Raw genomic sequence first — 15,133 nt, 5'->3', positions numbered from 1 at the left:
AGTGGTGTCCCTGCCCAAAGTTTGTGGAAGGCTGGAGAGGGATGGCACGAGACAAATGGCTTGGTCATTGTCTTCGGTCCATCCCCTCCAGGGTCCCTAGGGTTGGCCGCTGTGGGCAGACAGGCTACTGGGCTAGATGGACCTTTGGTCTGACCCAGGACGGCCATTGTAAGCTCAGGGCTCAGTGTCGGGGGTCTCAGTGGACCCCCTTGATTTTCATGCACACCTGGTCCTGGGTGGCCAGGCTGGCAGCTCTCCTGCCCTAGACGGCCACTTTCCTGTGCCTAGTGCGGAGGTCGGGGACGAGGTCCACGATGTCCGCACTAGCCCAGGAAGGTGCCCGCCTCTTGCGGTCCAGGGCAAGCTCCCGGGAGCCGCCAGCCTGGTCCCGGGAAGAGGGGGTGGGCTGGGGGGCATCGGGTGGGTGGCTCTGTGCCGTGCCAGGTGCAGGGTCTGCTAGCTGGGTGCTGGCAGGCTTGCACCTGGCACGGGCACCGTAGCCAGCCCGTGCCCCTTTAAGGGGTCCGGGGCCGGGAGGGGGGCATAGAGTTTCCCTGGTGTTGGCCAGAGTGGCCACCAGGGAAACCTGGGGAGGGCTAGCCTCCCACTAGTTCGAACTAAAGGGCTACACAGCCCTTAGTTCGAACTAGCTAGTTCGAACTAGGCGTTAGTCCTCGTAAAATGAGGTTTACCTAGTTCGAACTAAGCGCTCCGCTAGTTCGATTCAAATTCGAACTAGCGGAGCGCTAGTGTAGCGCATAGGAAAGTTAGTTCGAACTAACGTCCGTTAGTTCGAACTAACTTTGTAGTGTAGACATACCCCCACTGGTTAATGACTCAGAACATTTCCTTCCCAACAACCACTGTCTATTCACCCACAGGCACACAAGCAACATTGTATTTATTTTTAAAAAAAGCTACAAGAGATCTGCACTCCTATCTTGCCAAAGCTTACTACTCCTCCCACAGACCAACTTCTTCTGCTCCATGCTCTCCCCTCCAGAAGCTGCAGGCCACTTACCCTTTCCGTTCTCCAGCACATGCTTGGCATTTTGGGATTTGTAGGCGCTCGTCTTAGCAAAACAGCTGTGCAATTTTTGGCTCATGTCTGGGAAGAGCATCTTTTTTAGTCACTGGCACAGTCATGATTACTTAAAAGTTGTTTGCCTAGAGCAGTCTTATCTGACCAGTTTTGTACTTGCTCTTCCTAACACCACCTTCTAATTCATTTCCACATAGGCAAGCACAAGAAGAAACACCTAAACAGAAATAGAATATTCATAAAAATAATGTATGTATCACTTGCTAGTCTTTTTGTCCCAGTTATGAAATGGGAGCCTGCCATAGACAAAGCAGTCCTCACTAAGACACACCTTTCATGGGGAACACAATGACTACAGGGGTCTTCACCTAAAAACGTAAACAGAAACTCTGCAGTATATGGATCCTACTGGCACAGTAGGTCTGCTTCTCCACCTTTAAAAAAAGGGGAAACAATGTCACAAAACCTAACAGGGGTGTCAGAAGGCTATAACCATTGTCCATGAAGCACTATAGGTTGTACAAAATTGTGTCTACAGGGTATTGTGCTCACTGAAACTGCTTTAATGGTTCAGCCCAGAGCTGGAAGCAGTTTGTATAACAAAAGTAGTAAGGATGGTAGCCAGAACATAAATCAACTTAAGGGCTAAACTTCACTCTCTGCTGATTGAGTATGGTATGAAACTTCATTGGAATGATTTCTGAGCGTCAACAGGATGTGACTTTGCATTTGTAAGGAGCTGTGACATCTTCCATGAAGCAATACAGAGTATAAAAGGAACATTAAAGTGATCTTATTTATTTAGGATACATTTCAAATTGATACCATACTTGCAATCAAAACCTTTTTTTAAACTGGAACTTTATTGCTGTGCACAACACAATCTCATAACAGATCCTATGCTTGTGACTTGAGTTGCTGCTGCTTCTGTAGTCCAGTCTGAAATAAAAGATGCACCATTGTGCCTTTACCCTTGTGGCTAGTTAGATCACACTAGATTTAATGTAATAATTTTTTTTTTCCAAAAACAGAAAACAAGCCAAAAGATATTTGCCTATGAACAACTCAAACAATTACAGTCCTTGTGCTTTCCGGCATGATACAGAAATCAAAACAATATATCCATTTAGTATCCTTTACTCAATAGTCCGTTGCCTTTGTGATGGCCATACTGGAAATCAATTGGCAGATGTTATATTCCAGCCTACTAACATACTGTAAAACAGTTTTAATAATGTTAAACAGATTATTTCTACTAAAAAGCTTCAAGTATTGAAACTTGCTATAATTTGTCCATTTCCTTCACTGAAGACTTATTAAATAAATCTGTGCAAGAGTACATGTAAACATTTTTAACAGACTTAAGTAATAATTTCTGAATTATCCACCATCTTTGTATATATTATAAATATTTCAACACAGAATGACCAGCATCATAGACAGGTTTGACACTGTGCTTTTGTCCAACATTGCAATTTCAGAACTATAAAAGAAAATCTATAGTTTACTTGGCAATTATTGTACATACCTACTTTGATTATTTATCTAAACCAAAAAGTTTCTTTTCTCTAGAGCAAGATAAATTAAATGTAAACAATCTTGTGTTTTATTCAAAGACTAAAATCTCAAGATAATTGAGTGTTCAAGAAAGCATTTGTATGGATCTTGTAGGATTTTTAAGAGGCCCTTCTTTGTTTTTCTTCTTTATCAAGAATAGTCTGTTTTAGACTTAAGGAAGCATCTTCAAATTCAGGGTTTAATGCTAGAACTTTCTTGAAATCTTTTAAAGCCTCGTCATAGTAACCTGTGCCAAAAAAAAAAAAAAAAAAAAAAACCCACGCATTACTTATCTCTGCATTCAATCAATTTCACAAACCAAAGCTGAAGAATGATTCCTGATGGTTTTACAAAACAAAAAACAACACAAACCCCAGAAGATTTTGGGCATTGTGTATTTGAAATTTTAAGGCAGTGGTTCCCAACCTGTGGTCTGCAAATCCCTGGAGGACCGTGACAGTACTGTAAGGGGTCCACAGAAAGTTTAGGGAAAGAAAGGAAAAGAAAGTAAGGATCGGGCCGACCGCAGGACTGGGACTTTTCATCAGGCGATTCCGCCCCAGGGCTCTCTGTATGCGACTCGCCACATGTTTGCTGCCTCCCACCCTCGGGATGGAATCTAAATGTGCCAGGAAGCACCATCTGTCTTCCTACCTTCAGCTGTGCTGCTGTTTATGCTCCAGCTCTCTCCCTACTCCCAATCCCTACTTTTCCTTTCCTTTTTTTTCCTCCCCCAGGGGTCTGTGCATGGCCAAAGACAGAGTGCCAGGGCAGGAGCTGCCTTTGGCCATGAGAACCCCCTCGTGGATGGGCAGGAGACAGCGGGGGTGGGAGCTGAGGAAGCAGCACAGGTCAAAGGACATGCTGGCTGTCACTCCCCTTGTGGGGGTCTGTAAAATATTTACAGATTGAAAAGGGGTCTGTATGCTCGAAAAGATTGGGAACTGCTGTTTTAAGGTATAAACTTGTAATAGGTTAAACACCCCAATGGGGCTGGGCCGGGGAGAGGTGCTTCTCCACAACTGTGGCAGCTCTGGGCTGGATTGTGTCAGGGCGCTATTCCCCATCCTTGACTGCAGCTGGGGCTGGGGCACCAGTCTCCTCTTATGGTTTCAGCATGTCTGGCTGGGTCAAGGTAAGGGCATTGCAGCAGGTCTAGAGCCTGGGGAGAGGCATCTCTCCCTGCTGCAGCCTTGAGCATCTCCATGGTGCTTAATAGGCAGCTGCACAGCAATATGGCTGGAAGCTTAGAGGGACCTTAGTCCATGTGCATAAATAAGTCAATCTGCAAACTAGAATTCTGCGGGATTGGTTTTCTCCATCTGACATGACACTGATATCATGTGACCATAATTTCTGTAAATGGTGTTAATCTTCTCAGTCTCGTTAGTTTGAATAAATCAGTTCTTATTTATCAGATATTCAACCTAGTGCAAGTTCTAAATAAAAGATGATAAACAAATGCTGGGACACCAACTGCGATACCAGTTATAATGGCCAAATGGGCTGATGGAAGTGAGGACTGAAAACCAATTTATTATTTCCTTGCTTTTATTGGCTTCTCACACTTTAATATTGTGTGTGTTTATAAGAACATAAGAACGGCCGTACTGGGTCAGACCAAAGGTCCATCTAGCCCAGTATCCTGTCTACCGACAGTGGCCAGCACCAGGTACCCCAGAGAGGGTTGACCGAAGACAATGATCAAGCGATTTGTCTCCTGCCATCCCTCTCCAGCCTCTGACAGAGGCCAAGGACACCATTTTATCCCCTGGCTAATAGCCTTTTATGGACCTAACCTCCATGAATTTATCCAGCTTCTCTTTAAACTCTATTATAGTCCTAGCCTTCACCGCCTCCTCTGGCAAGGAGTTCCACAGGTTGACAATACGCTGTGTGAAGAAGAACCTCCTTTTATTAGTTTTAAACCTGCTACCCATTAATTTCATTTGGTGTCCTCTAGTTCTTCTATTATGGGAACTAATAAATAACTTGTCTTTATCAGCCTTCTCCACACCACTCATAATTTTATAGACCTCTATCATATCCCCCCTCAGTCTCCTCTTTTCTAAACTGAAAAGTCCCAGTCGCTTTAGCCTCTCCTCATATGGGCCCCGTTCCAAACCCCTAATCATTTTAGTTGCCCTTTTCTGAACCCTTTCCAAGGCCAAAATATCTTTTTTGAGGTGAGGAGACCACATCTGTACACAGTATTCAAGATGTGGGCATACCATAGTTTTATACAGGGGCAGTAAGATGTTCTGGGTCTTATTTTCTATCCCTTTCCTAATAATTCCTAGCATCCTATTTGCCTTTTTGACCGCCGCTGCACACTGTGTGGAAGTTTTCAGAGAACTGTCCACGATAACTCCAAGATCTCTTTCCTGATTTGTCGTAGCCAAATTAGCCCCCATCATACTGTACGTATAGTTGGGGTTATTTTTCCCGATGTGCATTACTTTACACTTATCCACATTAAATTTCATTTGCCATTTTGTTGCCCAATCACTCAGTTTGGTGAGATCTTCTTGGAGTCCCTCACAGTCTGCTTCTGTCTTGACTATCCTAAACAGTTTGGTATCATCTGCAAACTTTACTACCTCACTGCTTACCCCTTTCTCCAGATCATTTATGAATAAGTTGAAAAGGATTGGTCCTAGCACTGACCCTTGGGGTACACCACTAGTTACCCCTCTCCAATCTGAAAATTTACCATTTATTCCTACCCTTTGTTTCCTGTCTTTTAGCCAGTTCTCAATCCAAGAAAGGACCTTCCCTCTTATCCCATGGCCATGTAATTTACACAAGAGCCTTTGATGAGGGACCTTGTCAAAGGCTTTCTGAAAATCCAAGTATACTATATCTACTGGATCCCCCTTGTCCGCATGTTTGTTAACCTCTTCAAAGAACTCTAATAGATTAGTAAGGATTTCCCTTTACAGAAACCATGTTGACTTTTGTCCAACAAATTATGTTCTTCTACATGCTTCACAATTTTATTCTTTACTATTGTTTTGACTAATTTGCCCGGTACTGAAGTTAGACTTACCGGTCTGTAATTGCCAGGATCGCCTCTAGAGCCCTTTTTAAATATTGGTGTCACGTTGGCTACCTTCCAGTCATTAGGTACGGAAGCCGATTTAAAGGATAGGTTACAAATCACAGATAATAGCTCAGCAATTTCCCATTTAAGTTCTTTTAGAACTCTTGGATGAATGCCATCCGGTCCCGGAGATTTGTTAACATTAAGTTTTTCTATTTGTTCCAAAACCTCCTCTAATGACACTTCAATCCGGGACAGTTCCTCAGATTCATCACCCACAAAGGACGATGCAGATTCTCCCCAACATCCTCAGCCGTGGAGACTGAAGCAAAGAAATCATTTAGTTTCTCCGCAATGGCTTTATCGTCCTTGATTGCTCCTTTTATAGCTCGATCATCTAGGGGACCCATAGGCTTTTTAGCAGGCTTCCTGCTTCTAATGTACTTAAAAAACATTTTGTTATTTCTTTTTGAGTTTTTGGCTAGCTGTTCCTCAAAATCTTTTTTTGCTTTTCTTATTACATTTTTACACTTGATTTGACAGTGTTTATGTTCCTTTCTATTTATCTCACTAGGATTGGACTTCCACTTCTTAAAAGATACCTTTTTGTCCCTCACTGCTTCTTTTATATGGTGGTTAAGCCACGGTGACTCTTTTTTAGGTCTCTTGCTATGTTTTTTAATTTGGGGTATACATTTAAGTTGGGCCTCTATTATGGTGTCTTTAAAAAGTTTCTATGCAGCTTTCAGGGATTTGTCTCTAGTCACTGTGCCTTTTAATTTCTGTTTAACAAACCTCCTCATTTTTGTGTAATTCCCCTTTTTGAAATTAAATGCCAGGGTGCTGGACTGCTGAGGTGTTCTTCCCACCACAGGAATGTTGAATGTTATTATATTATGGTCACTATTCCCAAGCGGTCCTGTAATGGTTATATCCTGGACCTGATCCTGCACTCCACTCAGGACTAAATCGAGAATTGCCTCTCCCCTTGTGGATTCCTGCACTAGCTGCTCCAAGAAGCAGTCATTTAAGCCATTGAGAAATTTTATCTCCGCTTCTCTTCCTGAGGTGACATGTATCCAGTCAATATGGGGGTAATTAAAATCCTCCATTATTATAGAGTTCTCTATTCTGGTAGCCTCTCTAATCTCCCTCAGCATTTCTATGTCAGTATCGCTGTCCTGGTCAGGTGGTCGGTAATATATCCCTACTGCTAATTTCTTATTATTGGAGCATGGAATTTCTATCCATAGCGATTCTATGGAACATGTTGAATCACTTAATATTTTTATTTCATTTGATTCTACATTATCTTTCACATACAATGCCACTCCGCCACCCACCCGGCCTGCTCTATCCTTTCTATATATTTTATATCCCGGTATGATTGTGACCCACAGATTTTCCTCATTCCACCGGGTTTCAGTGATGCCTATTATGTCTATCTCCTCATTTAATACGAGGTACTCTAGTTCACCCATCTTATTAGTCAGACTCCTAGCATTTGTGTACAAGCACTTTAAAAATTTGCCACTGGTTATTTGTCTGCCCTTCCCTGATGCATTGGATTCCTTTGTATGCGGTTGTTTGTCAGCTCTGGCCAATGGTTTGCCCTCTCCCCTCCTCTCTTTCCGACTACAGCTTAGAGAATCTCTATCAACGGATTCTCCTCTAAGAGAAGTCTCTCTCCGATTTACGTGCATCTCCGCACCAATCGGCTTTCCCCCATCTCTTAGTTTGAAAACTGCTCTACGGCCTTATTAATGTTTAGTGCCAGCAGTCTGGTTCCACCCTGGTTTAGGTGGAGCCCATCCTTCCTGTATAGGCTCCCCCTCTCCCAAAAGTGTCCCCAGTTCCTAATAAATCTAAACCCCTCTTCCCTACACCATCGTCTCATCCACGCATTGAGACTCTGAAGCTCTGCCTGCCTATCTGGCCCTGCGCGTGGAACTGGAAGCATTTCTGAGAACGCCACCATAGAGGTCCTGGATTTCAGTCTCTTTCCTAGCAGCCTAAATTTGGCCTCCAGGGCATCTCTCCTACCCTTCCCTATGTCATTGGTACCTACATGTACCACGACCACCGGCTCCTCCCCAGCACTACACAGAAGTCTATCTAGATGCCTCGAGAGATCCGCAACCTTTGCACCAGGCAGGCAAGTGACCATACGGTTCTCCCGGTCATCACAAACCCAACTATCTATGTTTCTAATGATCGAATCACCCACTACTAACACCTGCCTCTTCCTAGCTGGCATTCCCTCCCCATCAGAGGTATCCTCAGTGCAAGAGGATACCGCAACATCCTCTGGGAGGAGGGTCCCAACTACGGGATGGTTTCCCTCTGCTCCCATTAAATGCTCTGTTCCCTTGAGACTTTCATCCTCCTTAAGAACACTGGGGCTCTCAGACTGGAGGTGGGACAGTACTACAGGGTCCCGGAAAGTCTCATCAACATAGCTCTCTACCTCCCTTAGCTCCTCCAGTTCAACCACCCTGTCCTCCAAAGCCCGAACTCGGTCTCTGAGGGTCAGGAGCTCCTTGCAACGGGTGCACACATACGCCACCCGCCCACAGGGCAGGTAATCATACATGTTACACTCGACACAATAAACAGGATAGCCCCCACTCTGCTGCTGGGCTTCTGTCTCCATGTTTGTAATGAATAAGTTTAAGTACAAACTGGGATTCTTTTTAAACTTCTGGAGTATAGATTATTCTAAGAGTTAGGTTTTAAAGAAGGACACAAGTCACTCGTGCCCTCTAAACTCCCTCTCCAAACTCTCCTGTTACCTGTTCCTGGTAGCGCTCTCCCTGGTCGCTGAGTCACAGGCTTATATAGCTCTGGTAGCCCCTCCCCCTGACTGAGGCTCAGCCAATTAACAGAGGCTTCTAGATTTCAAACCTTTTAGAAGCTCCTTCAAACAAACAAACCAACCAACCAACCAAACAGACAAACACAAGCTCAGCACACTGCAAATAACTCCCCTACACACAAACACACACTCCAGACAGCCACTTACCACAAGGGTCCCATTTTTACTCCTCTTTTACCTGGAGAACTCCCTCTCCAAACTCTCCTGTTACCTGTTCCTGGTCGCGCTCTCAACCATGGCCTGCTGTTAGGAATACCTCCATTGAAAGCAATGGATTTTCCTTGGTGTAAAACTGTTTGAGCAGAATCAGGGCCAAAAAATCTATCCCCAGAACTTTACACAGCTCATATAAAATGACAGAAACAAATTAGTCTGGGGGCCTTTTTAACACAGATTAAGTTGCACTATAAAAGGCTGCCACTTATCTGGTGGGTCACTTGGTCTGTTCAGCATACTAATATCATATAAACACATTTAAAAAAACAGTTTCCTGTTTATTTTTAAAGCAATTACTTTGGGCAGTGATTTAAGAGGACTGATTTTCCCACCATTTTACTATGGTATAATTTCATTAGCATGAAACTGAAATAATGCAAGTCCAAGTTTGCAGCACAATAATAGCATTATGTTTATGATCGTAGTATTTACGGGCAACTAAGAATGGGGCACCACTGTGCAACCCAGTCTCCAAAGACGACATACTAAATTACAAAGTGAACAAAAACATGTTTTTCCATACCTAGCCTATACAGTATTAATCCTCTGTTATAATATGGGACTTCAAAATCAGGCTGGGTTTGTATGGCTGATGTGTAGTCCTCCATTGCTTCATAGAAGTCAACTCGCAGGTACTTGATTTGTCCCCTGTTGTTGAAAGCAGTGGCAAGATCATGAGTAATGCATTTCCTTTAAATAAAAGAGAGAGCAGGCTCTGAGTATTTAAGAGAGTTAAAGATCTGGTCCATATTACATACCTGTATCAGTTGAATTATGTTGGTGAGGTGTGTGATAAATCCACACCCCAGATCAAGAGTGTCATACTGACCTAACTAGGGATGTTATATTTAGATTAATTGACTAGTCGATGCAATCGACTATTCGATTAGTCGATAAGGGCACCTCCTGCCTTTGAAGTGTAGCAACAGCCTCAGGGCTGCTGCTACACTTCAAAGGTGAAAGCACTGCAGAGAGCATGGGGCCAATGGGGGACTCAAGCAGTCCCCCACTGGCCTCCCATGGCATTTCAAAGCGGCAGCACCACAGTGGAATCCAGAGTCAGTTGGGCACTCTGAGTCCCGACCTGACCCTGGGCTCCACAGGGTGCTGCCACTTTGAAACACCACCAGAAGCCCAGGCCCACCTGGGAACTCCTCAGCTGACCCTGGGCTGCACACAGTGTTTCAAAGTGGCAGCGCTGTGTGCAGCTCAGGGTCTGGCCCCAGGCTCCACGTGGCACTGCTGCTTTGAAGTACCCCTTCTTTTCCGCCCCCCTCCCTGACTCTGATAGAGGTAGCCGGGGGGAGGAGGGGGAGGAGGAAGGGGAGAGAGGGATAGCAACTAGTTGACTAGTGTGTCAACTATCCAATAAGCATTATCGGATAGTCAACTAGTCATTCACATCCCTAGACCTAACTGTAACCCCCAAGGAGATTACCTAGATTCCTGGGGCTCTGTCTGCTGGCAGCTTGGGGAGAGGCACACAGTCCCTGGTAGGGAGGGGGAGCCAAGGCAAACTCAGAGTCTGCCTGGCAACCATAGGGAGTGAGATGCCTGTCCTAGGGAGTTCAGGAAAGGGGAGAAACCATTGTTTTTTATGAGTCAGGCTGGAGCCAGCCAGGGCAAGGGCAGGCCTGGCTGTGTGGGGAGCTGGTAAGCCCCAGGTCTGCATGCAGGTTCCCCCCTGAGAACTGGCCTCTAGGGATTTCAAAGCAAGATTCCTCAGCAGAGGCGTAGCGAGGGTGTTATGCGCCCGGGGACAAAGGAAAAATTTGCACTCCTCACCCCCCCGCCACATGGCACAGCCCCGAACCTGGTGCATAGCTGAGGGTAACTTGTACCGCATCTTCCCATGAGCAGAATGAATTTTGTGTTGTGCACCAGTACTGAGTTCATGGGGCTTGTTTGGATGTGCCACTGTGGCACCCAAGTTATTAATAAATATCTTATGAACCACTAACTTTCCCCTCTGCTGCCCTGTCTCCTCCCCTTGCTCCATCATCTCCCCTGGTGCCTGCTGCCCCCCAACTCCTCACCCTCCTCTGCTGTCCTGACTCCTGCCCTTCTCACTGCCCTCAGCCCTCCTGCGACCTGCCCCCCTCCACCAGCCCTTCTCTCCCCCCTGTGCCCAGTTCTCCAGTAGCCCTACTCTGATCATGGGAGCTACCTCTCCTCATCCCCTCTTTTAACACCTCCCTCTACACACCCGCCCTGTCTCTCTCCTCTGGTGCTGGTCCCTCCCCTGCAGGTGTCTGCCCTTCTGCTTCGCCCCCAGAATCCCCTGGCACCTCCCCTTAGCCCTGCACCCTCCTGGTGCCTCCCCCTTCCTTCACTGCCCCGCCCCCTTTGTCCTCTTTCTCCCTGATGTCCACCCCTTCATCACTCTCTGCCCCCATTCCTCTGTGCCCTCACACACGACTTGCTCCATCCCCACCTTTCTCATGCCCACCCCTTCTTTCAAGCCTTTTCCCAGCACCTCACCCTCCCCCATCTAGACCCCAGTGCCCTTACCCTCTCCTCTCCCAGCTGACACCTCCCTGTCCCCCCCTCCCACTGACACCTCCCCTCTTTCCCTTTTCCTCATTGTCTCCACCTGAACCCCTGGCATTTGTCTCTCCTCCAGGCTGTCCCTTGGTGCCTTCCTCTCCCATACCCTCCCCTCCCCTTCCGCACAAGCCCCTTCCTCTCCCACCCTCTCCCCTACCCTCCGCACAAGCCCCTTCCTCTCCCACCTCTTCCCCCTAGTTTTCCCTCTTCCCTGCCCTGCCGTACCTTCTGCCTTCCACTTTGCGGGGTCGGAGTCTGCGCTTGGGCCCCGGACTCCAAACTGGGAGCTAGGCCACGTGGCGCAATGCACCGCTGAGCAGTTTTAAAGTCCCGGGCTGTGACGTCATGTCACGCCCAGGTGTCTCCCCGGTCACCTGGAAACGCTGCGCATGGTGGCAGCAGCAGTCGGCAGTGTGTGCCGGCAAGGGGGAGCAGACTGAACGCTGCACACAGCAGGGATGGTCCAGGGCCTGGGGAGATATGCGGGGGGGCCGCCAGGTGGGGGCCGGGGCCCGCACCAGGCAGGGCCGGGGAGAGACCCAGCTCTAAATATTGCTGGAGCAGGGCTCCTGGCTCTGAATATTGCTGGAGCACTGACATGTGACTCGCTCTGACCCCGGCCCGGCTCACCCTAGAGTGGCACCCAGGGGCAATTGCCGCCCTGCGCCCCATTCACTACGCCTCCGTCCTTCAGCTGGGATTTCCTTCTCCACTGATGATTCCCAGTTTGTAGAGTTTGCTGGGAAACTTCCAAGCTGAGTTAGCCCTCCAGCTCCCTAGGTGAGACCAGTCACCACATGGTCAGTTCTGCTCTGCCTGCTAGTTCAGGACTGCTGCCTGCTGTGTGTGTGTCTGGATGCTGGGCTAGGAGACTACAGTTTGGATTTTAGTACAGTTGTGTAATCTGCACCTTGAGCCCTGAACCCCTTGTGGTGAGGGGAAATCCTGGGATCGAAGCAGCCTGATTCTTGCCTGAATAGGATCCTTGCTAGCAGAGATCAGCCCCTCTGCAGTAACTGAGGAGTCTAGAGTCATCTCTAAACCGGAGGATCATTCATGGAGTTTGAGAGTGCACCATCTTCTAGTTCGTCAGTCAGGGAATTTGTTTTGGGGACTCCCTACTCCCTGAACTGTGTCCTCAAGCCAGGGAGTAAGGGTTTGGGGATTTTATAACCTGCTGCATATTATACCTGTGGAGGGATTTACCACCTTCTCCCTCTTGTGAGTCCTTTGGGCTGTACTGAACCCAGTCAGCCACACTGCTAAACCACTACAGAGAAGAATTTTGTGGTCATAGGTCATCAGGGGCCCCAACAAAGTATGCGTACCAACGGAACACTAATCTTACATTTGCTACATCAAGTCACGTGACTGAGGAAAGTCACAGGTAGTAGCAGCATGGGCACCGGTGAACCTAAAAATAGTGTTTTACCTTGTTATGTTATAATTGTTTCCTGTTTTATATAATTATTGTGTTGAATATATTGTATGTGTTTGTGTTATTTATTGAAGTCTCCAACTATCTCGCAAGTAAGTGGGGATTACCCTGTGGTTAGAATTTTCCTCCCAAATTGCCCTGGTGACCCTGCCAGGAAGGAGTGAGGGGGGTAGAGGAACCACCAAATAAATTCATAGGAAAAAATAAAGAAGATACACCCAGCTGAGTGGGTGGCGGGATCCAGAAGAACCTGTCCACCGAAACCTGTAGGCAGATTGGCATTAAAGAAGGTAATTGGGTGGAGAGGGATGCTACATAACTCATCGTGTAAACAGTGCTTGGTTGGGAGAAGAACTTCTTCCATTGAAATAACTACTGCTTCTTGGGGAGATGAATTAACTACTCTGATGGAAGACCTCTCTGCCATCCAGCAGCAACTTGTGACAGGAGGGCTATGTCTAGACTGGCCAGTTTTTCCGGAAAATCAGCCGCTTTTCTGGAAAAACTTGCCAGCTGTCTACACTGGCCGCTTGAATTTCCACAAAAGCACTGACTTCCTACTGTAAGAAATCAGTGCTTCTTGCGGAAATACTAATCTGCTCAAAAGGGCCAGTGTAGACAGCTCAGATTTGTTTTCTGCAAAAAAGCTCCGATCGCGAAAATGGCGATCGGGGCTTTTTTGTGGAAAAGCGTGTCTAGATTGGCACGGATGCTTTTCCGCAAAAAGTGCTTTTGTGGAAAAGCGTCCGTGCCAATCTAGATGCTCTGTTCCGAAAATGCTTTTAACGGAAAACTTTTCCATTAAAAGCATTTCCGGAAAATCATGCCAATCTAGACGCAGCCGAGGAGTGTTGGCACTACCCCTGCCTCTCCCCAACATTGTTCTATCCCTCCACACCTCTTCTCAGCACTCCCTGGAGTGGCACTGCATGAGCGGGAGCCATCTGGTCTGCACTTTCCTCAGCACTGCTACTGGTGAGTGGAGGGAGGGAACGAGGGAGGGAATTTGCCAGCACTGGCCCTCCTGCCAGCTGCTGGGTGGTCCCCCCACCATGGGGGGGGTGCATGTGGCTCCACGTGCATCCCCCACGTATCGCCAATGCTCCCATCAGCTTAGAGCATTTTCATTAAAGCACTGCAGCTATGACAATGTAATGTTTTAAGGGTAGACACACCTACAGACACCCAGGCCAGGGGGCTGACTGTGACACTGGCACCAACTCACTGGATGCTCTAGTGCTACAGCAGCCACCGAAACACATTAGCAGGTGCGGAGCAGCCACCAGCAGCTCCCTCTCCCCCTTGGCACCCTCCTGACCATTTGCAGTTCTTGCTCAGCTACTTCTCCCACCCCCTATCCCCAGCACCTCCTCCCCACAGTGAACAGCTGTTCTGCAGCATGCAGGTGGTGGCCAGGGATGAAGGTGGCCGGGCAGGGGGCTTAGCACCGCCAGGGCTCAGAGGAAGCCCCTGCCTGAGAGCATCTGGTCTGTACCCAGGTCACAGAACTTCCCCCAGCCACGAGCAGGTGGACAGGTCTGAGACCCTGCCCCGCCCCTTGGAAGCGCCCAGGCAGGGGCGGGGCTAGGCCCGGCGGAGGGACAACGCATCAGACAGGCTGGGTCGCGCGGGAGGGGCGGGGCCTATCATCCGAACCCGCCCCTTGCACATGACGCCTGCCCCTCAGGCTGCATTCCCATTGGCTGCACGGCGCGTGCAGAGCCAGAGCTGCCCCCGCCGTCCTGTTGAAGAGCCTGCCTCCTTCCTCTGCAGAGACGCCAGCCCCTCTCCCCCCGAGACTCACCTGCTGGGGGCGGGGCCAGCGGAGGAGCATGCGCACTGCGCGATGAAGCGGCTGTAGAGTTCCTCCGCGGTCTGAAACCGCTGCTCCTGGAACTGCACGTGCGCGGCCGACAGCAAGTCCGGGGTCTCGTGGGCCGGCTCCTGCTCCATGACGCGGTTACATCACATCACCCTAGCAACCGTTCCCCTCCCCCCGCCCGGCTGAGATCGGTCGGGGGCCGCTCGCTACGCCGTACGCAGATGTGACGTCACAGCCCCGCCCCTCCTTGCCCCTTCGAGCGCAGGTGCAGCGGAGGAACTACCCATGATGCATTGGGCTGCCAGCGGCTACGGCTGGTCCTCGAGCGCGTTGCACTGCTTCCCGCCCCAGAGGCGTGCGCGCGCACCAGGCTCCTCAGTCCTGTCAGCCCCGCAGGTCGCCTCAGACCTTGGGCCTGCCCCGCAGCGCCCCCGCCTTCGGCCGCCTCTCCGGTGTTACGGCCTGGGCGCCCACGGGCCGGAATCCGAGCTCGTCCCGCGGGGCCAGGCGGGGTCCTGTGTGTCCCGCCAAACTGCCAGCAGCCGTAGCCCGGCCCCACGAAGCGCTGCAGCCGCCTGCTCCGGATTAGCTGA

At 48.6% G+C, this 15,133-nt stretch overlaps 1 protein-coding gene across 1 annotated transcript; it reads right to left on the bottom strand.

Annotated features, from left to right (window-relative positions):
* Positions 1–1,884: 1,884 nt before the first annotated feature.
* TTC32 (tetratricopeptide repeat domain 32) lies at positions 1,885–14,811 on the bottom strand. Its single transcript, XM_075923440.1, has 3 exons — positions 14,523–14,811; positions 9,257–9,423; positions 1,885–2,846 (listed from the first exon to the last, which is right to left on the bottom strand). Exons 1-3 carry the CDS (start codon positions 14,669–14,671, stop codon positions 2,719–2,721), a joined length of 444 nt encoding a protein of 147 aa, XP_075779555.1. The 5' UTR covers positions 14,672–14,811; the 3' UTR covers positions 1,885–2,718.
* Positions 14,812–15,133: the final 322 nt, after the last annotated feature.

Source organism: Pelodiscus sinensis, chromosome 3, assembly GCF_049634645.1.
Source record: "Pelodiscus sinensis isolate JC-2024 chromosome 3, ASM4963464v1, whole genome shotgun sequence".
NCBI classification, from domain to species: domain Eukaryota; kingdom Metazoa; phylum Chordata; order Testudines; family Trionychidae; genus Pelodiscus; species Pelodiscus sinensis.
This window is presented reverse-complemented; position numbering and strand designations above follow the sequence as displayed.

What these genes read in the sequence shown, in the direction of transcription:
- TTC32 (XM_075923440.1), bottom strand. Translation starts at nt 14,671, where the DNA reads ATGGAGCAGGAGCCGGCCCACGAGACCCCGGACTTGCTGTCGGCCGCG. An exon ending in GCTGGCCCCGCCCCCAGCAG is followed by an intron (nt 9,424 to 14,522) that starts GTGAGTCTCGGG and finishes TTTTATTTAAAG; the next exon opens with GAAATGCATTACTCATGATC. An exon ending in ATTAATACTGTATAGGCTAG is followed by an intron (nt 2,847 to 9,256) that starts GTATGGAAAAAC and finishes TTTTTGGCACAG; the next exon opens with GTTACTATGACGAGGCTTTA.